This window comes from Lutra lutra, chromosome 18, assembly GCF_902655055.1.
Source record: "Lutra lutra chromosome 18, mLutLut1.2, whole genome shotgun sequence".
NCBI lineage: Eukaryota > Metazoa > Chordata > Mammalia > Carnivora > Mustelidae > Lutra > Lutra lutra.
In genome coordinates, this window is record NC_062295.1 from 8575470 (window position 1) to 8601763 (window position 26294).

Sequence of the window (26294 nt, forward strand, 5' to 3'; positions counted from 1 at the left end):
ACTTAACAGTGGTTTTGAACTTTTACCAGCAGTGTGGTCATGAGTGGGTCCCAGCCACGTTACCTGGAAGGAAGACAGTCTATCTGGAACGGAGCAGTGTGATGTGGGATGTCGCTGGTGGGGTGGTTTATGGGTGTGGGGGCAAGGGGCACACGCGAACTCTTGCTGCTCGGTTTTGCTGTGAACATAGAACCACTCTAAAATCATCTCTTAAGAAACAGCGACAATGCAGTTGGTGGAAAGATGGCCTCCCCAGAGCCACATTTATTATGAAACTGAGCATGACGTCCCCCTTGGGGTCAGGAGGGAAACAGACTGAGCAGTTGCTGGCCCTTCTCCAGGAAGCTGTGGGAAGATGCTCGGCATTTGTGTCCTCTTTGTGTGGAACTTCTCTGGAGAGCGTGACTTAACAGTAGGGTCACCCACCTTCTCAGAGTCCTTCACGGCTGCGGGCACAGGCAGGCAGCTCTCTTTTGGGGGTCCTGTTTGACAAAGCAGGCCCTTTTCTCATAGGACCACTAAGGAGAGAACCGCAGAGTTGCTATGACCAGTTGAAACCAACTTATTTTCTAATTAAATGCCTTTTTGTCTGTACCTCGGTCTCAAAGGGACTGAGAACCAAATGTGTGCCGCAGGAGAGGCGGCTCGAAGCCTTGAGCCTTTGGGAGCCCAGTTACTTGACAACAGGAAGCTAGGAATAGTGTGTCTGTGACCCCATGACCCCGGGGGGAGTAGAGAAGATTCCAAGCCAGGAGGCTACATTACTTATCACTGTAAAAGGGGGTTTTAGAGTTCAGAGGTGAATTTTATCTGAATATGGGAATATTCCTTATTTTCTTCTTGTCCGTAAAGTTGTTTGTGTTTATAATAGTCTAGATCAGAGGTTAGCAAACTTTTTCAATAAAGGGTAGTAAGTATTTTACCCTTTGTACCCTTTACCCTGGGCCTCTGTCCCAAACATTCCCTTGTACCACTGTAGGACAAAAGCAGACCCTGGTTACATGTAGAGGAATGGGCGTGGCTATGTCTAGAAGTTTATTTAGAAAAAAAAAAAAAAAGTGAGGGCGCCTCATGGCCTAGCTAAGCATCCAACTCTAGGTTTTGGTTCAGGTCATGAACTCAGGTCATAAGATCAAGGCCCGGGTCAGGCTCCATGCTCAGTGTGGAGTCTGCTTGAGTTTCTCCCCCTCACGCATCCCGCCACCCCCCTCCCACTCTCTTTCTGCTCTCATAACTAAGTCTGAACAAAAATAAAAACAGATGTCCAGACTGGGCCCACAGGCCACCCTTTCCTATCCCCCAGTCTAGAAAATACTGCACAGTTTGGCTCAGTGTAGTATGTTGATGAGAAACTAGAATGTGGGGATATTACAAAAGGTTACTTTTCTGTGCATTAATTGTAAGTTTGCTATCTGGCCGTTCATGTTTATCCTCTTAGGGTTTGGGGGGAAATAGCCCCTAGGATAGGGCTCAGCCCATGGTTGGGACTAGAGAGATACTTGCTGAATTAGTCTCCGAGGCTTTATGGGGAACCCGGTGCATCTCACCAGCTGTCCCTGCAACCACACAAAAGTTCTTTCTTCCACTTTGACCTTGAAACAAACGGTCTTTTGAACCTTGACAGGAGGTGTCCCTCCAGGATGTCCGGAAAGAGATCAACTTCTGCCGCAAGGTGAAGGTGCCCATCATCGGAGTGGTGGAGAACATGAGCGTCTTCGTCTGCCCCAAGTGCAAGGTGGGGGCGCGGCCGCCTGGGGCTCAGCCAATGGGTCCCTTCCTCCGTGGAGAAGGGAAGCCTGGAAGGGGGTCTCTGGGACACTGTTTCTGCTTTCCCCCGTCATTTGGGGAAGTGGAATCACAAAAGTCTCTATTGCTGATTTAATGAAATTTCTTCTGGTGGTTAATGTTTCACATTCAGACAGCCATTTTTTTTCTAAGTTGCTTTAAGATGTCCATTTTTAATGACTCTGAAACAAAATCCTAATTCTTCCCCTTTTGACTTGCCTCACAGAAAGAATCTCAGATATTCCCCCCAACAACGGGGGGTGCAGAGGTCATGTGCCAGGATCTGAAGATCCCGCTCCTGGGGAAAGTGCCTCTGGACCCACACATAGGTCGGTGAGTCCGTTGCCGGACGGGGCCTTCACACCCCGCTCAGCCACCACGGGCACGGTTCCCGGCAGGGGAGTAGCAGACGAGGACCCCACGCTCAGGAGCTCCCCCGCAGCCCAGAGAAACCATAAACTGTGCGGGCATGTCGCCCCAGGAGCGAGCAGCCCTCAGTGTGGGGGCATGGCGGGGTGGGTCCTGGAAGGTGGGGTGCAGATGGCTCAGGGACGTGCTGGGAGGTCCCAGGGTAGGATTTCACCAAGGAGAAGGGACAGGAGGTGGAAGTAACAGGTGAGCATGCTGGCGTCCCGTCTCAGACAGGACTTGGCTTCTGAGGTGAAAGTCATGGACAGAGTTAGCCTCGAAAACCCCTTAGGAAGATGTCCTACCTCCCGGGAGGTCCAGCCCGGTGCAGACGGCCCTGTCTGTCTCAGCAGTAGAGGGGAGCCTTGGCCTGCTCACAGCGGCCCCATTGCATGAAAAATGCTCCCTTTTTAGTACCAGAGTCCCCGGGTCCTCTCCAGATACTGCACGGGCGGCAGCAAGGCTGTGGGAGGGGGTGGTAGACCCTGTCCCCATTCTGTGTTCACTCTTGGGTGTCAGCTGCTGGGTGGCAGGGTCGGGAGGGCCACCCCCACCCCTTAAAGGACACCTGCCTCTAAATTGTTGTTTCCCTGAGGTAGAGTTAAACTTGCTTAAGGTAGCCAAGCCTGTGACATGCGGAAGTGGTGGGGCAATAGGGTCAGCTGCGGGGCCTGGGCCACAGGGAAGCCCGGGAAGCAGCCTGGAAGGTGGGCTGGAGCCTGGGTGTGGGCGGCTTTGCAGCCAAGCCTGGGAGCTGGGCCTTCAGGGGTTAGGAAGTGGGAAACCGAGACCGAGCAAGGGCACGGGGGTGAGTGACGAGAGGGAGGCCTCCAAATGGCCCTGCTGGGGAACGGGGGATAGGAGGTTAGCACTTGTTGCGGGCCTGGGCCTTGGCAGAGAGGGGGAGGGACACAGTGAGCGGGAAGATGATAGGATTTTTGATGGGTGGGGAGAAGGCCGGGAGTTGTTCGAGCCATCTAGAAGATGGGGACCTCCCTCAGAAAGTGACCACAGGACGCAATGTTGAGAGGAGTGCTAGGTTCCCCCTCCCATGCTGGGTCTCGAGGCAGGGGAGGTCTGGGGTTGGGCAGCAGTCTCGGGCACGTGGTGGGATGTGCCCATCCAGGGGAGATTGCCAGGGGAGTAGAGAGGCGGGGCCTAGAGCATGGTGTGGAGGTGCGGCCTGGGGGAGCCGTGCGGGGACGAGCAGCTGCTGGAGCACCCGGGCTCCCAGCAGATCCCGAGAGCCTTCCTCACGTGTGCTCCCCCAGCCTGAAGCACTGCCCTGCTCCATGCTTTCCCGCATGAGACACGGACAGCCCGCTGCTGCTTAGCAAGGGTCCAAGCCCCCGGCAGAGGAATCTGTGTGTGCTGACCAGACCTGGTGCTGAGTCTGCCCACGTTTTCCCTGCAGGCATGGGAGCAGGCGTCTCCTGCGCAGAGGCCGCTCAAGGCAGGAGGACGCACAGGAGGGGTGTGATGGGGTGGCCAGGGGTATCCAGGCACACTCCGTGCTGTCAGCCTCTAGGTGTGCTACTGCCTGCGTCCGGGTTCCTAGGACAGGAGTGGCGGGCAAGAGATTGGGGGACGCCTGGCAGGGAATGGAAGGAGAGAGGAAGCAGGGCTGGCAGAAGGGGAGGAGGGTGTGCCCTCCTGCCTGGCTCCAGCTTCAGCCAGGTTTTTCTTTTTAGGGCCATTTTTCACAAAAAAGCACTTCACAGTAGATGATAGCAAAGCCTCGGGCCCCGAGTGCAACTGTGCTCTGTCCCAAGCCCAGCGAATGAGGTGCCTTCTAGCAGGCAGGCCTCTGGGACAAGTCACGAGGCCTCGAGCCTCACTTCTAGCTGAAATCATGAGGCCTCCCCAGACCTAGTCCAGTAGTCCAGCATATTCCCACGGTAGCCTGGGCTCTGCCTCTGCTGCCCCCTTCTCCTCGTTCCTTCCCTCCCTTGGTTTTGCTCTTTGAGGGGACAGCTGGCCTTGCCAGGACCCTCCAGAGGTTGGGGAGCAGAACCACTGACATGCTTCTGTCATAGTGCTGAGCAGGGGCCGGGGGGTCCGCTGAGGCTCAGGGGCACGCAAAGTGGAGGGAGGAGCAGAGGGAGGAGGGGAGAACAGCACCAGGCTAGGCGGTCTCATTCCACGCATGTCTTCGTGTCCCATTCATCTCGTGTGAGTCCTCTGCTTCGCTCTTCACCACAGGTCAGAGGGGCTCAAGGTCTCCATGTCACAGGCCCAAAAGAGCCCCTACTTCACCTTGCCACTATTTTCTTCACGAATTTTTTTTCATTTCTCTAAGGTAAGAGTTGCGACAAAGGACAGTCTTTTCTGATGGACGCACCAGCTTCTGCAGCCGCTCTAGCCTATAGAAGTATCATTCAACGTACGTGTGCCCGCGAGTCCCTTGGGTCCAGAGGGCTGCCCGGCTGGGTGTGAAGGTCCCACGCAGAGCCATTTGTGGGTCATCAGGCTCACCACTACTCAGCCTCGGCTGGAGACAGTAGTGCTCGTGGGGGCTGCAATGACCCCTCAGCTCAGGAAGCCAGGCATCTTCGAGAAAGCCGTTGAGGGGAAAGAAAAGAAAGAGAAAAAGAAGGGCAGGGAGGAAGAGAGAGGGGACGAGAGAAGGAGAGAAACAAAGAAGGAGGAAAGGAAGGAAAGAAGGGAGGAGGGAAGGAAGGAAGGATGAAAGGAAGGAAAAAAAACCACCACGTGTAGGCCTGAGTGTGCTGGGGAGTGGCCAGTGGCGACCTGCATTTTAAGGCCACTGGGGTGGAGCAGGTCATTAAAGCTGTCAGCTGGTGCGCTGTGACAAGTTCTTTTTGCCCAGGAAAACAGTGTCCGGGACGGATTGGTATCATTGGTATCATTGGTATCAAGATGCCGGGCATCTTGATCTGTGGAATGCGCCAACGTAAGGTCTCCATCTGTGCGCCGAGGCCCGTGGACAGTCAGGGCATCGGCAGAAACAGGGCCTTTGGGGGAGTGGAGCCGTTGGGGGCTTTGGCCCTCGCCCGCGGAGGCAGGGCTGCCAGAGAGACGGGCACAGTCTCACTGCTTCTGTGTTGTCTCCTGGTCCAGGGATCCAGGAGTTCTGTGGTCACCATCAGCCCAAAGAAGAGCACCTCGTTGGTTCCTGAGACACGAGCTGCACGTGGAGCGCAGCCTGAGCAGCCCGGGGACAGAGCAGGGGTCTTGGGCAGAAAAGGACCAGACTCTGGTAGGGCGTGAAGTCATTTTTGCAGACACTTTAATCGTATTATTTGTATACTTTTCAACATACACATAAAGGCATTCTTTACAAACACGCTGTCTTAAGAATAAAAATGTCTCCTCAAACCTCTCCCCAAGGCCTGCTTCCGGAAAACGGACAGCTGGTTGGTCAGGGAGTTCTCTGCTGGAAACTTGCGGAAGGACAGAACCTCTTACTTAAGCCACTGCGGCCTCAGGAGATTCGCCTAAAAAAGAACCATCTCAAAATCCAGTCATGGTTTCGAATAACATGGTCCAAATGCCGCTGCTTTAGATTGAGGGGAAAATGCAACCAGCCCCGAAGAGCCCTTCAGTCACCCCTGTAGACAGAACAGGGGGGCCAGGCCCATGCCCCACACGCTAAGATGCGTTCACTGCCCAGTAATTTCTGCCGTCCTATGAGACCGTTTACAGGGTGGTGGTTTTTTTTTTTTTTTTTTTTTTTTCATTACATAAGAGAGACCAACATAAACTCTAGAACTCTCGCTGTGAGGAGACGCACAACAACTGACACCAAGCGGCGGGGGTGGGGAAGAGGTAACTGCCGTTTTCCAGCTCCCTCCGGCCATCTGGGGAAGGATGGGCAGATCCCTTCGTTCGCTCCCTCTCCCCTCATTCCCATCCCCCTGTCTCTGGCCTGCACCCGTGGTGGAGTTTGTGTCTGTTCCATGTGAGGAAGGGGAGGGGGACCGGGAAACCGGGGGAAGGTCCAGCGGCCAGATACCTCTGGCTAGCTCCCTCCCCACTGTGCACCCTAGCCGCCCCGCACAGCGGAGCCCCAGCCCCCACCTCTGTCCTGCCTCTTACCTAATGCTTGTGAATCTCCAGCCCCTCGAGGCCATGCTTCTGGAAGTCACCTGGGCTGGCCTGTAAGGAGAAAAGTCAACTGGGGCTTTGTCCTCACACGTGAGGGGCCTGACTCTGCTGATACAAGGCCCAGAGCAAACCCACAATGTAACCGAAAGCCCACAGGGCTCACTGCTCAATGTGTTGGCATAAAGTAGCATTGTTCAAATTTTAAGATGGCTCAGACCGTCCATTTGAAAAGATCTCACACTTCTGGAAATATATGCTAGGTTAAAAAAAATGGCGTGTGTGTAGTACTTAATTCTGTAGTTTTTAGATCACTCAACACTAACAGTGGCCATCACGAAAGGACTTACACAAGGGCCCTGCTGGAGTCAGATTCGTAGAGCAAAGTAGATGGTGGGAGGCTGGGGAGGGGAGACCAGGAATCACTGTGTCATGGGGAGGCTCTGGAAAGGGACAGTGCTGAAGGTGGCGTGACCGCACAAACGTACTTAACACCACTGACCTGTACATTTAAAAACGGTCCAAGTGGTCAGTGTAATGTTGTGCCGATTTTAATACCCACACACACACACCACTGACCCCAGCAGCCTAGCTGATAGGGAACAGGTTCCAACTGCATTTGCCCGGAGGCCACCCGCACTCGAAGGGTGTGGAGTGCAGGGGTCCAGGAGGAAGACTAAAGCAGCTCACCGTCTGGAACACCGTCTGGGACAGAAAACTGGCTGCGACTTTGCTGATGTCACTCTCGCCTCCCATCTTACAAAGGATGTAGCCATACAGGTTCGCGGCTTGGAGAGAAATCCCAGCTATCACAAGGGCCTGCGGACAGACACAGCAAAGGCGGTTCTTCCAATAGCACATACGGGAATGTTCCTCCCAAACCGCGCAGCAGTGGCTCTGGCCTGTACCTCGTAACAGCCAGCCTCTGGCGAGCCTTCTCAAATCCTCACGGGCATCTTTCAGTCAGCCGCCACCGGAGTGGGCGGTGCCCTCATCACCCCAATTTGTAGGAAGGAAACCGAAACCCAGAGAAAGGAAAGTTGCCTGAAGTCCCAGAGCTGATGCATAGCTGGACCCGCAGCCAAACTCCGGAGCCCCCGCTTCTGATTACACGGCTACTTAGACCGTCTGTGGAGGCTTTCTCCCTGAAGGAGCCCAATCACAGCCATGAAATAGAGTCCTAAAACTGAAATAGGGGCGTCTGGGTGGCACAGTGGGTTGAGCGTCCGACCCTTGGCCTCAGCTCAGGTTTTGATCTCAGGGTCATGAGTTCGAGCCCTGGGGGGGGCTCCAGGCTGTGTCTGAATATACTCACAACCTGTAAAACAAAACTTCAGAACTCGAACTTGCTTATTCCTACTTAGGAACATTCTAGGGTAAGAAAGCACTTTGTGGGGCGCCTGGGTGGCTCAGTGGTTAAGCCGCTGCCTTCGGCTCAGGTCATGATCTCAGGGTCCTGGGATCGAGCCCCGCGTCGGGCTCTCTGCTCTGCGGGGAGCCTGCTTCCTCCCCTCTCTCTGCCTGCCTCTCCGCCTGCTTGTGATCTCTCTCTCTCTGTCAAATAAATAAATAAAATCTTTAAAAAAAAAAAAAGAAAGCACTTTGTTTTGCTTACAACTCCTCTCTCAGCATTACTCCTAGGAGTCCAAAAGAGACGACCGAAAGTCCGTCAGTGGACGAGTGGAGAAACAACGCAGCAGGTCCTTACGGTGGAATATTACATAGCCGTGAACAGGTACTGATAAAGGCTACAACACAGATGAACCTTGAAAACCGGCGCGCATTGAAAGACGTGCACAAACGACTCCAGTAGAGAATTCCAGCTACAGGCAACGTCTGGATTGGTAAGGGTTGGAACAGAAAGAGGAGCGTGCCAGGCGCTGGAGATGGCGAGGGCTAGAGGGTACAGGGCTCCTTTTGGGGGTGCTGGAAATACCCCAAAATGGGCTGTGGTGATGACTGCACACTGAATATACTGGAAGCCCACAGCTATACGTGCCCAAGGGGTGGCTCGTGAGGTACGTGAATGACCTCAGCAAAGAGGTTGCAAATGAGCGGGTCCTAGGAGCCCCCTCCGCAGCCCTGGCCCGTGCAGACGTCAAAGCACCATCCGAGCCGGGGTGTCGCCTTACCAGCCACTTGAGCTTCAAGGAGAATAAGGTGCTAAAAAAGAACACGATCCAAATGAGCGGGCAGATGATGAGGCCGAGCCAGAAGATGCGAGCTTCCGCCTCGGTGGCAGCGGTCTGGTTCGGAGAGGCCTGGGAAGGGAGGAGAGAGTCCGTTTTCAGAATGAGGGAAACTAGTTGCAGAGGGGCAGGCGGTCCTCTTGGCTTCTCGTCCACGGGCTTCCGCCACCCGCTGGTGTCAGGGGTACTCCCGCAGCGGTGGCCTCAGCCCAGGGCAGGGCTCTGATCTGCACAGAGCCCCGCAGGGACACGTGCAAACCCTCCACAGCCGTTCTCCTGGGTTGAATTTGACTTGTAAGACGATACCTTTCTGGCTTCAAAAATCCAGTGGCTTTTCCCATCTTCGTCTATCTGGTTCCACCAGCGGAGGCCCACCAGGAGTCTCCCAGTTACGTTCTGGGGGAAATAGACAGGAGGACTCTAAGCACGCCACAGGGAGAGAGAATCACCTTGCCGCTGGCGCACAAAATAAAGTCACCGATTGTATTGAACTTGCCCTGGGAGCAGGAGGAGAGGTAAGCCGAACTATGCTTAATGTAACCGGTGACTTCCCTGCCCCCCCCACATGCACGCCCTCCCCACAAACAATATGCAGCATACATATTTTAAATTTACGCAAATTTTACAGAAAATGCAAGCTGTAGGGAGTTGCCACCCTCCTAGATAGCAATCTGCAACCGTGGCAGCTGAGAATTACAGCCCTCGTGGCTTCAGGAGCGACGGCGTCACGAGCGAGGCGGCCTTACCTTCACAGACCAGAAGTCAAAGGACAGGAGGAGGAGCACAGTGACAAAGCAGCCCACGAAGCTTCTGCTGAACCAGTCACAGCACACATAGGTGACAATGGCACTTACTCGGAAAAATAGGTGGAAAAAGGTGGCCAACGGGTGCCTAGGAAAGAACCCAGAAGCCCCCTCACTGCAGAGGCCAAGAGGGCGAGCACCAAACTCACCGTTTGGGCTCTGACTTTGCACGCTGTCCCCCCCGTGCACTTCAAGCCCCGCCCCGCCAGGCTGCCGCTCGGAGCCCACCAGCACATCAGATGTCCTGAGACAGTCATTATCCTACCAGCATCTTTCCCCTCTCGAAGAATCCAGTACTTTCCCCTCATTTGATTGCAAAGATCATGGGCCCTCTTCGAAACTCGGCCACCTTTGAAGTGAAACAGGACAGTGGTTACTGCCTTCCCACCTGATAGCGATAAGGACCAGTTCCCTAAAGATAAAGGTTGGGTTATTCCAACAGTAACTGGGCAGTCCACGTGCAGCCCACGAGTGCAGAATCTCGTGTCAGCAGGAAACCCATGTACCTGGATAGAGAGAAATCATGACTCATCCCACATCGGCTGTTTAAAAGAAAAATCTAGGAAGACCAGAGACCCAAGGCTCGCTCGAGCACAGGGGCCGCCCATGTATCCAGAGCAGAGAGAACACCTGCCCATAGGGTTCCGGCAGGCAACAGCGGTGGGGGACACGGGCCGCTTTTCCCTTTGGAATCCACTTTGGTAGAGCACAGGTGGAAACAACGCAGAGCGAGAAAGCCACTGTCCGAGCCAGGGGGCGGATGACAGCGAAAGCACCAGCCAGTGCTGGGAGGGAGGGAAAACTGCCAGACCCACTGTCCGCACGAGAAGCCAGAAACTCAGAGTTGTGACAAGAGTGTGCTTCTACGTGACGACAAGTAATGTCAATAGGATAGCGCGGGCTGCTTCACGAGGGCCCATGAGCCTCCGCCTCCCAGCCAGTCGGGTGCTCAGAGAGGGGGCCAGCAGACCTGGGAGCTGCATGGGGGAGGCGCCTGCTTGTCCTCCCAAGAAAGGGCCCTTCAGAGAAAGTAAACTGGGCTCCTAGGGAACTGGGAACTCCGAAGCAGGATTTATAGTGACTTCTGCCTATACTCCCGATGTTCCCAAGGAAGAAGGAGCAGGGCCCAAACCCCAGCTGTCCGCCGCAGTCCTTCTCATCTGTGCCTTTCAGATGCTGAGCTCTCCTGGCAGGCTGGCTGTAAGCCAGCCTGGGACCCGTACCCGGCCCTGAAGAGTCATATATGACCCGTACGCCCCCCGCATCTGGAATGTTCCCGAAGATCACACCCTTAGGGTCCTCGCATACTTTTTTAAAAAATAAATGTTTGCTCCTTTTATTGTTTTTTTGGTTTGGGTTTTTTTGTTTGTTTGTTTGGTTGGTTTTTTTTTTAGAGAGGGAGAGTGAGTGAGCACACAGGGTGGCAGGGGTGGCACGGGGGGGAGAGGAAGAGAATCTCAAGCAGACTCCCCACTGAGCGCAGAGCGGGGGCTCGATCCCGTGACTCCAAGATCAAGACCTAAGCCGAAACCAAGAGTTGGACGTTCAACCAACTAAGCCACCCAGGCGCCCCTTCTCTTACACCCTTTCAACCTTAAATCTTCCTGAGGACCTTTGAACCAAATGTCATAACACAATCCTGCCTCTTCGCCTGGAAGATGAAGGCATCCTCTATGCACTAACCGAAAATTCTTTGAGGGCAGAAGCCGTGTCTGAGATCATTTTATGTCCCCCATAGCCCCTGGCATTTAAGTTTCTCAGCCAGTAGTTACGCCAAGCCTTGTAATCGGGTCTGTGTTGTAGAACAGTCTTGACTTGTATGAGACCCACATGGCCACTGTTCCAGGGTAAAACCTGGAAGTTAATGCATTCGAATAAATCCCCTGCCCACCCACTTTTTTTCAGCTGTGGTTTCCTAAAATAAAAACCAGAGAAATTCCCATTGTTGGAAGGTTCTGCTTAGTGGGGTCCCAGTTAAGTGATGTCCTTAACTTGTCATGGGAAGTACCACTACCATGGCCGCTGTCATTACTCAAAGCCTAGAGCAGACAAGGATGCCGATGGCAGCCTCAAATACTGTTCTCATCCTGTTTGATACAGGCTGTCCCCCGGGCCACCTATCAAACCCTCCTTCAGTCCGCCTCTGGAGTTGGCCCAGCCTGTGTCCCCCGCCAACACTCACATGGTCTCAGACCAGTTTCCTGGTTTTGAGAGCTGTGAAGGCCATGGCTTACACCTGTCCACCCTTCCCTGCCAGGGGGTCCTCCATCCCCCACAGTTCTCTCTGCCACCTCCGCGGCCACAGAACACATACACACACCAACAGTCACCTCCACCTCCCAAAGCCACCGGCTTCCAACGCCACCCTCCCAGTCACCCACCTGGCCACTCCCCGCTGCCCACCCCCCCACCGCGCCCTGAGAGGCAACCAGGACCAAGGTGCCAGACTGCCAGTGTTCAAATCCTGGTTCCAACCTCACAGCAGCTCTGCAGCCCGCCCACAGCCACACAACCCCTGAACACCTCAGTCTCCACTTCTGTAAAGTGGGAATGCCGACAGTGGCCACTTCCTCGCTGCATGAAGGTGGCACATAGAAAGTGCCTGAAACCCAGACCGTGCTCAGGGACCATGACAAGCTTACCTCAGCCCTCAGTCACTTGAAACCGATGCACCTCCAAGGAGCCTGACGGCGAAATTTCCCCGCCTGGCCACAACTTTCTCTCTCACTCTCTTCACCTCTGCAGGGATCCCCCACGTCTCCTGACTTCTTTGTGTTCCCCCGCTCCCTTCCACCTCACTGAAGAACCTTCCTTGATCTTCAACTTTAACAGTGCTTCCCACTCGCCGGGCAGGAAGGGCCTGCCACTGGAGATGAGCAGGAGGAGGGGAGGACAGGCAGTGAATGCGAAAGGAGTGGACTTCAGTGGTGGTCAAGGTGGGGAGAGTCGGGCTGGGTTTCTGTTTGTTTTAATCCATTTTTACAGTCCTGGGCCCCACAACTGTGGTCTTCCTCCTTGGAGGAAACTCAGAAAGTTCTCAGCTTGGCAGGCACATAAAGGCCACCTGAGGAAGCCCTGGGAGGTACGCAAGGCCCCCCTTCCCAGGGCATGTGGGGTCAGACCTGTAGCGTGGCCCAGGGCCGGATTTTACAAAGGAAAAGCCCTCCTCTACACTGGATTCAAATTCTGGTCCATGAGCCAAATCTGGCCCACTTCCTGTTTCTATAAGTCAAGTTTTATTGGAACATAGCCACGCTTATTCATTCGCTGGCCTGCAGTTCAAAATATTTACCCAGAAAGTGTGCCAACCTCTCCACTCCAGACCAGCACAAACAATGAGGAAACCAGGCACTGCTCAAAATAAAGCCAAAATAAAGCATACTGCTACTCACGGCCCCTTCCCCAGCCACCCCCCCAAAAAACCTGCTTTCCAAAGCATGGTGGAAGCTGGCTGACGGGCAGAACCGAGGGATAGTGCTAGAAGTCCGAGTAGAGTTACCTCTGGGGTAGGGGGTGGGGGGGACACACTGCCCGAGACAGTACACAAACACAGGTGTTGGACACACTGTGTATCCGGATCTCAGGATCTGGACATAGACATGTCCGGAAGTTCAAACCATCCATCAAGATTCGTGCATTTCATATACATCACATCTTCAAGTTTTGACTGAAGCCGCTGACCAAAAAGAGATCCTTGCAAATCACCCTAAAAATTCTCTATGTGGTATAATCCAGCAATCGCAGTACTCAGAATTTACCCAAAGGAGTTGAAAATTCAGGTCACCGCCCGCAAGAGGGACAGATATTTACAGCCGCTCTAGGCATCACTGCCCCTAATTGGGAGCAACCAAGATGTCCTTAAGAGATGAATGGGTCAGCTGTGGTCCTTCCACACACGGGGGCACATTATTCAGCACTAAAAAGGAAGGAGCTCCCCAGCCAGGAAAAGACAAGGGGGAACCTTAAATGCTTATTACAAAATCAAAGAAGCCCGTCGGAAAGGGCTGCATGCTGTAGGATCCCAACGCTAGAATGTTCTGGAAAAGACTGAGAAATGGACACAGTAAACAAAAACAAAAAAAAAAAAAAAAAAAAAAACGCACTGGTTGACAGAGGTTAGTGGGGGAGGGAGGGATGAATTGGATGAGCACAGGCAACTTCCAGGGCAGCGAAACCATTCTGACGTAGTAATGGTGGACTGATGTCATCACACGTCTGTCCGAGCCCAGACAATGCACAGGGACAAAGCTTCATGTAAAGGACAGATTACATGGTAACAACGCTGCATTCGTTCATCACTCGTAACAAATATAAGACACTAATGCAAGATGTTAACAGGGGGAACTTCTCAGGGGGAGGGACTTACGGGAACTCTGTACTTTTTGCTCAGTTATTCTGTAAACCTAAAAGGACTCTTAAAAATGGACACAGGCGGTAGCGGGGGATTGGGATGCCTGTGTCTAAATTGAATCAAGAGAGTAAAATCGGGGGAGAACCATGCCCCAGAGGCATACATATCCCCTTTCCCATAAACTTCTAAGGCAGGTCTGATCTCACCAGAAAAGGGTGGTTTAATCCTAAACTCAGCAGGAATCGAAGAGTATCTTAAAAAGCCATCCTTTGTTTCACTGTTTAAATTACTTTGAAAACCGTGCTCTGGTTTTTAAAGACGGTCTCCAGCTTGAATTCCTCAGCAAACAGCCCCTTTTAAGTTCTTTTCCTTTAAAACCTCATCCTTCTGGGACACCTGAGTGGCTCAGTAGTTTCAGCGTCTGCCTTCGGTTCAGGTCATGATCCCAGGGTCCCGGGATCAAGCCCCACGTTGGGCTCCCTGCTCAGTGGATAGTCTACTTCTCTCTCTCCATCTGCCTGTCTCCCTGTCTACATGTGTTTTTGTGCTCTCTGTCAAACAAATAAATAAAATCCTAAATAAATCCTCATCCTCCAGACACTCTGGAAAGCTCTCTGCTTTTCGCTGGAACACAAGTTAAGGAAAAACTATCTTTCCTCCTTGACTTCTTTTGCCCCTAAAAAAAAAAAAAAAAAAACCCAAAAACCAAAACCCAAGTTATCTGAGACGACACCCAGGATTTGCTTCACAACCAGCTCAGGGCTGGACCCAAGAGGGGGGTGAAGAGGACCCGGCCACGTGCAGGTCATGACGGAGACTCATCGTTCCCTGTACTTTTATGTAAATCTGAATTAAAAAGTAGAAGAATCAAAAAAGCAGAGGCAGCCTCCACTTTGCATGGAGATAAGACACCTTTCAGAATAAACCAAGCCCATGGGCTGATAGTCAGGGGGCTATCTGTGGCCACATAAAAATCCAGACCTAAAAATCCCCAACTGAGTAATTGACCATTACCGTTGGATGCATGAGGAAAATTCCAGAAAGCGGGTCCTTTCTTCTGGGCTTACCAATCTCTCAACCAAAAGATAAATGTGGGTGGGGAGGGCACCGCTCCTTTGGACATAAATGCTCACCCAGCTCCCACCAGGACAGAGGGGATGGTGAGAGCCAGAGCACCTAGATCCACACACACATGCCATCCTTGCCCATGCTGGGGACACGGTCCATTCAGAGCCTTGCTTTACTCATCTATAAAATGGGAGAACAACGACAACCCCAGATGCCTGAGGTTCCTGGAGAGGAAATACCTCGGATCCCAGACCAGAGGGGACCTCAGGTAGCTGTGGCCATTCACTTCGCTTACGGTTTCTCATTCATGGTCAGGACTTTTAAGAGGGGAAGAAAGTGAAAACAAAACAAAACAAAAAAGCCTTGACCAGTGGTGCTCTTTTTGGACATCCTGTCTCAGATGTTTTTTCCCCCATTGTTAAAAAAAGAATAGGGTGCTGCTATTTATTTCTTCAGTCCTGACTCCCACTTAGTCAGGTGGCTCTTCCGCTGACGGCCATGTGCCACCATCAAAGCGTGGGAAGAAGGGGACCCCCACGCACGAGGGGGAGACAGTGAAGACGCCACCGGCCCATCCCTCAGCTGCTGCCCTCAACGGCTGGAACCTCCTTAGAAAGGCGGGATCAGGGGAATCCCCCCAGACCTCCCAAGCCCGAATCTGCATTTTAACAAGACCACAGGGGACTCGCGTGCTCCTCTCAATCAAGGGGCCCTCCTCTACCCCATCTTCAGACCAACTCCGCTCCAGGAGCCATGCAGAGAGAGGCTGGAGGAACCTGAAACCCCATGGGCCTGGCTAGCCACAGGGCAGGGGAAGCATCTGGGCAGAATCAGATTTTTCTCTCCTAGAATACCCCAGAGGCACCATGAGCACCACTCAGTCCTTCGGATTCGGGCTTCTCGCTTCCAACGACAGCATGTCCCCGTGCACCCCGGTCTCTCAGCCCGAGACAGGCAGGTTTGCAGACAGCTGGGATGTCAGCATGGGCGGATGGCTAGGTCCTCACAGCTCCAATTCAAAGGTCAGCCCAATAGTCAGTCTGAGCATGGAAGCAAAAAACAAAACAAAAAAAAAAAAACACCAGACTTCCCTCTGGTCACCAAGGTTTTAACTCTTGTTTCTGTTCTTGATTTCTTCTTAAAGAGACATCCCAACTTCAGAGGCTCGACAGGCTTAGCAAGCAAATTAAAGTGAACCTCCCGGGGACACATCGGTGGGCCCACGTTGGGCCCTGTGTTTGGTGTGGATCCCCCCTCTCTCTCCTGGGGGCACCCAGCAGGACTCCCCCCTACACGGCTCAGAGTTTCCAGAATACCTGGACACGAAGAAGCTAAAAACCTCTTCCAACAAAAATGTGTCCATGCATGTTCCTAAGGACAACATGGACAATCGCCACAAAGTGGACACACGTGTCCATCGCCAGAAGCATGGACAAAATGGGACCTACCCCTACAGGGGGCACGACTCAGCCACAGAAAGGAATGAAGCAGAGGCCACCACATGGACGAGCCCAGAACACAGAAGTCAGACCCAGAGGCACAGAGAGCACAGGGCTGCACATAGGAAAGACAGACATGGAATAGGTCGGCGAGGGGACGGGCTCTTGCCTCATGTGTCGGGGCTTCAGATGGATGGGAAAAAAATGTTCTGTAGATGGACAGTAGTGACGCTGGTACAGGAGTGCAAACCTACCTAAAGTTGCCAAACTGTCCTCTTGAAAATGGTAAAAAATGGTAAATTTTAGATTATGCCTATTTAACCATACTAAGAAAAATACAAAAAAAAAAAAAAAACGGGGGGGGTGGTACGAAGGAGTCCTGGCCCTTGCCACAACACAAAGGAACCTGGAAAACAGGACTGTGAGTAAAAGCAGCCAGGTCACGTCCTGGAGGACCCCATTCTGAGCAAACACCCGGAACAGGCAGATCAAGGGGCCAGCCAGCACCTGAAAGGTTGTAGGGGGCCAGGGGACGCGGGGCTGAGTGTTTAGTGAGTATGGGTTTCCTTATGGGGCGAGGGAAAGGTTCTGGAACCAGGCAATAGGGATGGTTGCACACACATCCCTGAACTGTTCACTTTAAATGGTGAAAGCCGTCAATTTCACATTACCTGTACGTCACCTCAAGCTAAAAACAAGCAAAAAAGGAAGGGAGGCGTGAGAGGCTTGGGGAGCTCTTCTGCAGAAAGAAGATGGGGCAGGGAAGGCACGAGCCCATCCCAGCTCCATCCCCGAAGACCTGTGTGACACTGAGCGGGTGACTCAACCTCTCTGTGGGTCCCAGTGTCCTCGGCTACAAAACAGGATGGCTGAGATTCACGGCTGTCAGGAGGTTCTAGTCAGTCATCGTTGGCATGAGTCATGTGTGTGCCCGCCAGTGGCGCCAAATGCATACACGGAGTTTTGGGGAAAATCCCAAGAGACTAATCAGTGCACCTCCAGGGTTAGGGTAGAGCCTGGTGGGCAGCAGGAGTTCCATGAGTGCCAGCCGGGATCAGAAATGGTGCATCTGCACTGGGGAGTGGTCCTTCCAGCACCTTCCTTTGTAGATGGCAGGCCCCTCCACACACAAATCACCTGGGTCTCTGGTTAAATCCGGATTCTGACTCGGGAAGGCTAGGGTGGGGCCGGAGAGCCAGCATTGCAGCAAGTACCCAGGTGCTACCGGTCCTCGGACCACTGCTGGGGTAAGGAGTAGAATCACCTGCTGTGCCGGTTTCCTGGGGCGGCCCTAAGAGAGCACCACAAGCAGTGGAGCTTAAAACGGAAATTTCTCGGGGCGCCTGGGTGGCTCAGTAGGTTAAGCCACTGCCTTCGGCTCAGGTCATGATCTCAGGGTCCTGGGATCGAGTCCCACATCGGGCTCTCTGCTCAGCAAGAAGCCTGCTTCCCTCTCTCTCTCTCTCTCTGCCTGCCTCTCTGTCTACTTGTGATCTCTCTCTGTCAAATAAATAAATAAAATCTTAAAAAAAAAAAAAAACGGAAATTTCTCTCTCGCTCTCTTGGCCTGCAGGCCAGAAATCCAAAATCATAGTGTCAACAGGGTTGGTTTCTGCTGAGTGCTGCGCGGGGGAGAATCCATCCCGTGCCCCTCTGCTGCCTTCTGACGGCAGCTGGTACCCCTCGTGGTCCTTGGCTTGTGACTCCTCACCCCAGTCTCTGCTCCCAACATCACACAGCATTCTCCACGTGTCTGCTTCACAAGGCTGGCTTTCTAGAAGGGCACCAGTCAACGCTGCATGAGCAGCCCACCCTGCTCCCACCAGAGTTCAGCTTTACTAATTAGCTCTGCGAAGACCCTGTTGTCAAAGAAGGTCACCTTTGAGGTGCTAGAGGTTAGAACTTCCACATACCGTTTTGGTTTTTTTTTTTTTTTGGAGAGGAGACAAGCCAACCCATAACACCTAACTTGGGACAAATGAACCCGAATAAGGCAGGTAAGAAGGAGATAGACATCTTGCAGGTAAGGAAGCGGGAAGTATGGTGGTGAAGGGAACGACCCCAGGATGGAGCAAAGGATCATTTATGCAGGTGCTGGCAGCTGGAATCAGGCCCCGCCTCCCCTCTCCAGCTGGGTCGTCTGGTCTGGTTTGCACGAAGGTGCACTAAGAGTTAGCAGTGGCCCTGAGCCGGAGACTGAGCACCAGACCCAAGTCCTTAACCTTAGCCCTGAGCCTCCAGGCTGCCCCACCTGTGGCCTGCCCCACTGTGAGCCACAGATCAACAGAAAGGGACCTGCTGACAATGGTGACTCCCCCAACCCCAAATACGTCCACTAAGAGATGGCAGTCCAGGCCCCAACTGACACACGTCCTAGCCAGGGGGCCTGGGAGCTGAGGTATGACACACGTCCGGACTGTGGCCTCTGGACGCCACACGGCACATTTCAAGCACAGATGGAGAAATCCGCAGGATAAGGCTGGGACATCTGAGCACTGCAGGTAGCAGGAAGGCTTTCCGAGACCACGAGAGTCAGGGCAAAAGGCTCAGAGGCCAACTGGGAGCGGCTCCCGTGGGTCAATGGTGGGCCCATCTGAGTAACATCTGAAACTTACAAGCAGCCGTCTGCGCTCACCTATGGGAGATGCGAGCAGTTGATGGATCATCGCTAGAACACAGAAGAGCGAAGGGCAGGAATCTAACAGGCATCGTGTCTTTTCTCTATAAAGTACACGTAGCAATGACTACAACATTGATGGGGGAGAAGGAAGCTTCTAGATCATTTCGGCTCACTAATGAAGACGGAATGACAGAAGTGGAAAGCGGCCAGGCTACAACCCTGAAAGGGCTCAGGGATGGAGGCCACAGAGGACCATAAGGCATCAGGAGCCCCTGGTGGAAGGACCCCCCCCACCCCTTGAAGCTGGTACCCAAGCAGCCACACCTGAATTTCATCAAGCCCCAGGCTCCACCTACTGATCTTCAAGAAGTGTAGGGGCTGAAGGAAAATCCTGACGGGCACTCCGAAATCCAGCCCGCAGGAAGCTCTACAGAAAACCAGCATGATTGCAAAGTGGAAGGAAAGACAGGCGGAGACTTAGGGCACTTACAGGTTAAGGACCCAAGAAATCCAGCAACCAAGTTTTAACATGTGCATGTTACTCAACTGCAAGTTCCGACAAATAATACATAAATAAAAGTATGAGACCATCAAGAAACTTTGGACACAATTTTGGAATGCAGTTTCTTCTAACAAGCCAACCAAAATACACCCAGAATCTAGTGTATTTCTCTGTTCTCCTCATTTGTCTGATCATATCCCCTCCCTCTTTCTCCTCTTTCTTCTCCTTCTTCTTCTTCCTCTTCCTCCTCCTCCTCCTCCCCCTCCCCCTGGATATTTCACAGTATTTGGGAATTATTCATTATTTTCAAGTGAGAAAATGCTATTATGGATTTGCCTTTGAAACTGAGTTCTTGGGGCACCTGGGGGGCTCCATCGGTTAAGCATCCCGCTCATGATTTCAGCTCAGGTCATGATCTCAGGGTCATGAGATTGAGCCCCACATCGGGCTCTGCACTGGGCATGGGGCCTACTTGGGATTCTCCCTCTCCCTCCACCCATCTCACCCCCTCCACACCCCTCTCTAAAAAGAAATAAAAAATAAAAATACAACAGTTCTTTTCAAGATAACATATCAGTGTATGTTTAAAGTGGCACGATGTCTGGGGGTTTGCTTCAAAATAATCAGTATAAATAAAGATCAGTCATGAGTCCATCATGAAGCTGTGATGGGTACACGGAGTTCATTATTTTATTCTATTGGGCATGTGTTTGGAACTCTCTATAATAATTTTTTTTAAGTAGTCAAGGAAGCAGATTACTGCCTTGTGAATTTCAGTTCTGCTATTTACTGTGTGATCTTAGACAAGTGACTTAACCTTCTTGGTCAGCTTCCTCGCCTGCAAAATGGGAATAATCACATCTACCTAACAGTAGCGCCGGGAGCACAGGGGCACTCTGTAGACACTCATGCATCTGTCCCTTCCTTGGGCAGGGCTCTGTCAGTAGCCAGCCTCTGAGATGATCTCCAGTGACCTCAACCTCCTGGTGTGCACACCCTTGTATCGTCACCACGGTGAACCAGGGCTGGTCTGCATGACTAATAGAATACACTAAGACCTGACCATCTGTCACCTTTGAGACTGGGCTAAAAGACACTTTGGCTTTCCATCTTAGTTACTTTCTCTTGCTCTCTCCCTCACTCTCCCTGAGAGAAGCCAGCTGCCATGTTGGGAGCAGTGCTGTGGAGAGGATCACCTGGCAAGGTCTCCAACCAATAGCCACGTGGTTGACCTCCAACCAACAACCCCCAACACACACACACACACACACACACACACACAGGCCCATGGGAGCATTCCCTACTCATCCCCAAATAAACAATCCAGAAAAACCTGCCTCAGTGTCTCCCCCACAGGGGAGCAGGTCCAAAACTCAGCTCATCCCTCCAAAGCTCATGGTTTTCCCAAAGAAACCAGCTATCAGTCTCTTGTTTTAAATGATTTAATCGCATCTTACTAAGTGAAAGAAGCCAATCTCAAAGGGCTGGATGCCAGCTTCACAACATTCTGGAAAAAGCAAAACTAGAAAGACAAGAAGAAGATCCGTGGCTGATGGGGGTTGTAAGGAGGGAGGGATGAAGAGAGGGAGCACGGAGGACTTTTAGGGGACTGAAGCCAGTCTTTATGATACCCTCAGGAGAACGCACAGTACAGAGTGAACTGTAAGGTAAACTGCAGACTTTGGGTCATGACGCGTTCATGTAGGTTCGTCAACTGTAATAAAAGTTGTATCTGGGGGGGTGGTGAGATGGGACAGGCCGTGGGGAGGGGCAGGAGGACATAGGGGACATCTCTGGACCTTCTCCTCAGTTTTGCTGTGAACCTCAAACTTCTTTTAAAAATAAAATCTTTAAAGGGCACCTGTAGCTCAGTCGGTTAAGCATCTGCCTTCGGCTCAGGTCATGATCCCGGGATCTTGGGATCAAGCCCTACATCGGGCTCCCTGCTCAGCAGAAGGCCTGCTTCTCTCTTTTCCACTTCCCCTGCTTGTGTTCCCTCTCTCGCTGGGTCTCTGTCAAATAAAAAAATAAAATCTTTTAAAAAATTTTAAAAATAAAGTCTTAAAAAATAAAAATAGGCACCAATGTATTGAGGTGAAGTTCACATTCTATAAAAGTAACTATTTTAAGGCAAACATTTCAGTGGCACTTAGAAATTCACCCTGTTGTTCTAAAACTCCTTCACCATTCCTTAGTAAAACCCCATCCCCTCCGGGCACTTTTTCCTCATTCTATCCTCCCCGAGTCCCCTGGTGACGGCCATCTGCCTTTTGTCTTTGGTGCAGCTTCTCTGAGCAAGTCAGGTTTCTAATGTGACCTCTCCCATTTTTTTTCAATTTAAATTCAAACTCATTTAAAATACGTCCCAGGCCTCAGATCGTGTGTCTGAGGCTTGGAATCAGCATCCTGACTCTCCCTTTGCAGTTCTTATTCTAGGGTATTTTAAAATCCAGGGGAGACACACATCTGTACGGTAATGCAGGCAAACTGTAAGGACCTGTTACCACCATCTGTGGTCATGTCTGAGTCATCCTGAGAGTGACTCACTCCGGTAACGAGTGAGGAAGGACTACGGTGGGGGGACATGCAGGGCTGAGCCCCTTTGTAAAGAGGATTTCCTCAGGGCTGGAGAAGGGCTTGCCCCGGGGCCGGTCCCCTTGGGTTCCAACCCAAATTCATTGAGTTGGTCTTTACTAAGAAAATGTCATGAGCATCACTCACAAGAACTTATGGCTAAGCTTTGTATCAACACACACACCCCCGTGCCAAAGAAAGTAAACACGTGCACATACACGCACGAGCCAATGGGAGCATTCCCTACTCATCCACAAATGAACAATCCAGAAAAATCTGCCAAATCCCCAGATGCATCCCTGGCGTTCAGCCAGCCCAGGCCACCAGCTTCTTCTGCCTACACCCTGGCTCCACCAGCCCCAAAGTACACCTCCTACCTCTGGACCTTTGCACCTGCTGTTTTCCTGCCAGAACTCTCCTGCTGTGCATCTTTCCTCACCTGGCTCCTCCTCCAAATTCGGGTCCAAATGTGCCTCTTCCCAGAGGACAACTCTAAACACCCCTTCATCTAAAGGAGCCCCCTTCCCTCACATACCCCTTCCTAGCGCTGACCACTCTCTGAAGTTACTTTGTTTATAGATATTTACTTAGCGGCTCACTGTCTTCTCCTTAATTAAAATGTCAGCTCCGTGCAGGCCAGGACTAGGCCTGGCTGGTTTTCTCTGTGTCCCCCAGAACAGTGTTCAGCTCGCAAGTCTTGAAAATTTGTGTTGATTTTTTTTTTTTAAAGATTTTGTTTATTTCTTTGTCCGAGAAAGCACAAGCAGGGGGAGAGGCAGGCAGAGGGAGAAGCAGGCTCCCCGCTGAGCAGAGAGCCTGATGCAGGACTCGATCCCAGGACCCTGGGATCATAACCTGAGCCGAAGACACACTTAGCCGACTGAGTCCCCCAGATGTCCCAAAAACTTGTGTTGATTTAATGAATAAATGAAATGAGGGCACAAATAAAACAGTGGTTCTCAAAGGGGAGGTGATTTTGCCTCTGCCCCCAGCAATATCTGGAGACATTTCTGGTTGTCACCATGGGGGAACGGCTACTATCTAGGGGGTACTTCCAGGACGACTGCTCAGGATCCTGCCGCACATAGGGACAGCCCTCGCCAACAAAGAACATATTCCCCAAATGTCAACAGAATGAATGAGCGAGTAAATTAATCACTACGGGTCCACGCAGTCAGCCTGCCATCCAATACCAACCATCAAGGAACCAGACCAATGTCCCCAAGTGCCTTCCCTTCTTGTGTGGGTCACACTTCAGCAGAAATCTCCTCTTGGTGACTTTATTGGAGACAAGGCTTATGCAATCGATTTCAAGTTAACGAGAACTACACACAAGGGGAAGTTAAGCCATTGTAGATGTAAGGAGCTAATTTCAAAACATGTAATTCCGTGCCCTAATCAAAGAGAACTGAAATTTGTCTAGTTCCCTGATTCTGTGGGTTCTTTTCCTTGGTAATCATGGACCTTCCTCAAAATTATACGATCAGCTCTTGCTGGGACCTGTTTATGTGTCGTATTTCTATATGTTTTAAAATAGAGATTTCGGAGTGGAGAGAGGAGCAGCAGAACCTCCCCAAGGTCAATGGGGATGGGGGTGGGTTCTGGGGGGAGGGAGCCTCACTTACTGCGGGGAACAGACTTCCTGGAATAACAACAACAAAAAAAAACCAAAATTCTCCTCCTTAGTGTGTTGAAGCGTGTGTGTGTGTGTGTGTGTGTGTGTGTGTGTGTGTGTGTGTGTGTGTGTTTGCGTAGTGACTGGAGCTGCCCCTGTCTGGATTTCTGAGAAGGGCAGGTGACCACCAAGGCTCTGTCTGTGGTCATCTGCCCGCTGCTCCTTCCTTAACCTCTGGGAATTGCTGGGAATTCTCAGAGTCCCCTCGAGTGCAAATTTAACTTATCTATATCCTAACCCCACACACAGAGAGAGGGGATAATCTCGTCAGGATTCTCAACGGGTGATTTTGCCCCTAGGAGACATCTGACCACGTCTGGAGACTTTTCTGGTTGTAACCAGGGATGGAGGTGAATGCTACCACCATTAGATTCCTACAATACTCGCGGGACAGCCCCACAACAAAGAATTGCCAAGTCTAAAATATCAGTCAGTGCTGAAGAAACCCTGCTCTAAGGCGCATGTGGGTGGCTCAGTTGGTTAACCAACTTTTGATCTCAGCTCAGGTGGACTTCAGGGTCGTGCGTTCGAGCCCTGCATTGGGCTCTGTGCTGGGCACGGAGGCTGCTTTAAAAAAAAGAAAGAAAGGAAACCCGCTCTAAAAATGGGGAGCAGGGCACCTGGGTGGCTCAGTGAGTTAAAGCCTCTGCCTTCGGCTCAGGTCATGATCCCAGGGTCCTGGGATCGAGCCCCGCATCGGGCTCTCTGCTCAGCAGGGAGCCTGCTTCCTCCCCTCTCTTTCTGCCTGCCTCTCTGCCTACTTGTGATCTCTGTCTGTCAAATAAATTAAAAAAAAAAAATCCTATCCCCATGACTCATCCCCAAGTGTTCCTCCACCAGGCAGAAATTCAGACTCTCGGGATTCAAATCCCCATCCTGCCACCTGCTAGCTGTGTGACCTTGGGCAAGTCACTGGAGTGAGTGAGACTTTGGGCACGTCTGTCCATCAATTTATTGTCTCTTCAAACCACTAAACATCATAGTATCCCCTTCACAGGTTTGCAGTACGGGTGAAACAGACTGTTGTGACACGGAGCACGCGCTGGTCAGGTATTTGCTATTGCTATTAAGCCTTTTCCATTCACTATCACTTCCCCTCCAACACAGCCAATAATTTCATCTGTGGCTCAAGCTGAGGAACCTCTTTGGCACCCAGCATGGGAAGATAAAGCGATGGTGGGAGAATTCCTGAGAGACAGAACGTTATTCTGCTAGACAGGCGAGTTGGGGATTTGCGAGTTGGGGATTTGAAATTTTCTGATTTCATGCGGTTTTTGCCTTAGGGCCTGGCCCCCCCGCCACCCCCATGTGACTCCCTGGGGTATCTGGGACCAGGGAACAGTGAGTTTCTTGATTCATGATTCTGGCCTAGATGAAGACCCACCAGCCCATTGTGACCGTGAAGCCCAAAATCAGACCTAAGAACGCCGTCCGCAGCAAGAAGAAACCAGCCTACTTTGGGGGGAAGCCCCTGCGCCCTGTGACCTTTGGGTCTAAATGAATTTTGTGAAGACAGTACCTTGAAAGTATACATATAACTTTCAAGAGGATAGAGTTTGGGGCTCCTGTGAGACAGTCTCAAGTGATAGGTGACATCCTGTTCCAACTGAGGATGTGCCTCCTCCCTGGCCCCGCCCACAGGAGCAGGACACAGGAGTCACAAGAAGGCAGATAAGAGGTACCGTTTATGAAGCCCCTACAAGGTCTCAGGGGGTCCCACTCAGCTGGTCTGATACATTTTGCACCTCCTCTAGTCCTTTTTTTGCAACCTTATGATGGAGCTAACATTATCCCCATTTTACAGATGAGAAAATGGGGAATTCGGAAGGTGTTCTGACTGGTTCAAGGTCAACATCAAGAGTACAGGGTTAACATCAGGTCTGCCTGGGAATGATCTGGGTCTCCCATGGCAATGTGGCCTCTACCTGCTCAGAGTGTGGCACTGCCCTGGGTTGGAGGAACTGGACTTCTGGGAACAGAATCATAGAAAAGGTTGGTAGGACATACCCTAACATGGCCCATGTAGGTGGCAGAGCACAAGGAACCGTGTGTGTGGATGGTGGCTGGATCTCGCGATGAGAGGAAGACGCGGTACCTCACGTCCTTCCATAGGATGGGTGAATTGGTGTAGTTTTAACTGAACGCCTACTGTGTCTTGTGAGGCTGTCGGCCAAGGTGAACCCTTAACCAAATTAGTTGGCTAGAGAATGGTGAAACCAAGATCCAAACCTGGGTCTGTCTGATCTTGAGTCCGGGCTCCCCCGAAGCAGCTGGGAGCCCAGAGTACTCACTCAAAGTTGGTCCGCAGCACAGCATGGCGAAAAGACAGTTTATTCTATGGCTCAGCAATGTCCCTCCTTCCCAAGAGAACTGGAAACATACGCTCACAGAAAAACGTGTACAAGGACGTTCAAGGCAACACTTCTCATGAGAACCAAAAAGCAGAAATAATGCAGATGTCCATCAACTACGAGGGGATAAACAAATTGCTCTAGCCATATGATGAGATACTATTCAGCCATAAAAAGGAATGAAGAAATGTCAAAACACAGACGAACTTAGAGAACGTGATGCTCAGTGAAAGAAGCCAGACAAAGGGCCACATGCGGTGTGATTCCATCTCTATAAAATGTCCAGAGCAGGGAAAATCGTCCGAACAGAAAGTAGATTGGTGGTTGCCAGGGCACTGGGGGAGGAGCATGTGGGAAGAGCGACTGCTGAATGCGCACAGGGTTTCCATCTGGGGCGATGAAAAAATTCTGGAACTAGACAGTGGTCATGGTTGCACAACCCTGTCAATACACTAAAAACCACA

At 51.8% G+C, this 26294-nt stretch overlaps 2 protein-coding genes across 11 annotated transcripts in view; one reads left to right on the plus strand and one right to left on the minus strand.

Annotated features, from left to right (window-relative positions):
• The window catches only part of NUBP1 (NUBP iron-sulfur cluster assembly factor 1, cytosolic), a 30390-nt gene extending 19796 nt beyond the window's left edge, over nucleotides 1-10594 (plus strand). For 2 of the 4 annotated variants that reach the window (XM_047713380.1, XM_047713381.1), the window contains exons 9-12: nucleotides 1625-1735; nucleotides 2012-2114; nucleotides 4493-4576; nucleotides 5275-5500. In XM_047713380.1, the coding sequence (XP_047569336.1) occupies nucleotides 1625-1735; nucleotides 2012-2114; nucleotides 4493-4576; nucleotides 5275-5333 (357 nt within the window). In that variant the 3' untranslated portion in view covers nucleotides 5334-5500. Of the gene's footprint in view, nucleotides 1-1624; nucleotides 1736-2011; nucleotides 2115-4492; nucleotides 4577-5274; nucleotides 5501-5544; nucleotides 5905-10423 lie in introns of those variants that run through there. The other 2 variants (XR_007124384.1, XR_007124383.1) reach the window with 2 other exon arrangements.
• The window catches only part of TVP23A (trans-golgi network vesicle protein 23 homolog A), a 39352-nt gene continuing 18579 nt past the window's right edge, over nucleotides 5522-26294 (minus strand). For 5 of the 7 annotated variants that reach the window (XM_047713382.1, XM_047713383.1, XM_047713384.1 and 2 more), the window contains 3 exons: nucleotides 9194-9338; nucleotides 8754-8843; nucleotides 7856-8519 (listed from right to left, as the gene is read on the minus strand). In XM_047713382.1, coding sequence (XP_047569338.1) covers nucleotides 8082-8519; nucleotides 8754-8843; nucleotides 9194-9338 — 673 coding nt within the window. In that variant the 3' untranslated portion in view covers nucleotides 7856-8081. Of the gene's footprint in view, nucleotides 5652-6024; nucleotides 7078-7855; nucleotides 8520-8753; nucleotides 8844-9193; nucleotides 9339-26294 lie in introns of those variants that run through there. The other 2 variants (XM_047713389.1, XM_047713388.1) reach the window with 2 other exon arrangements.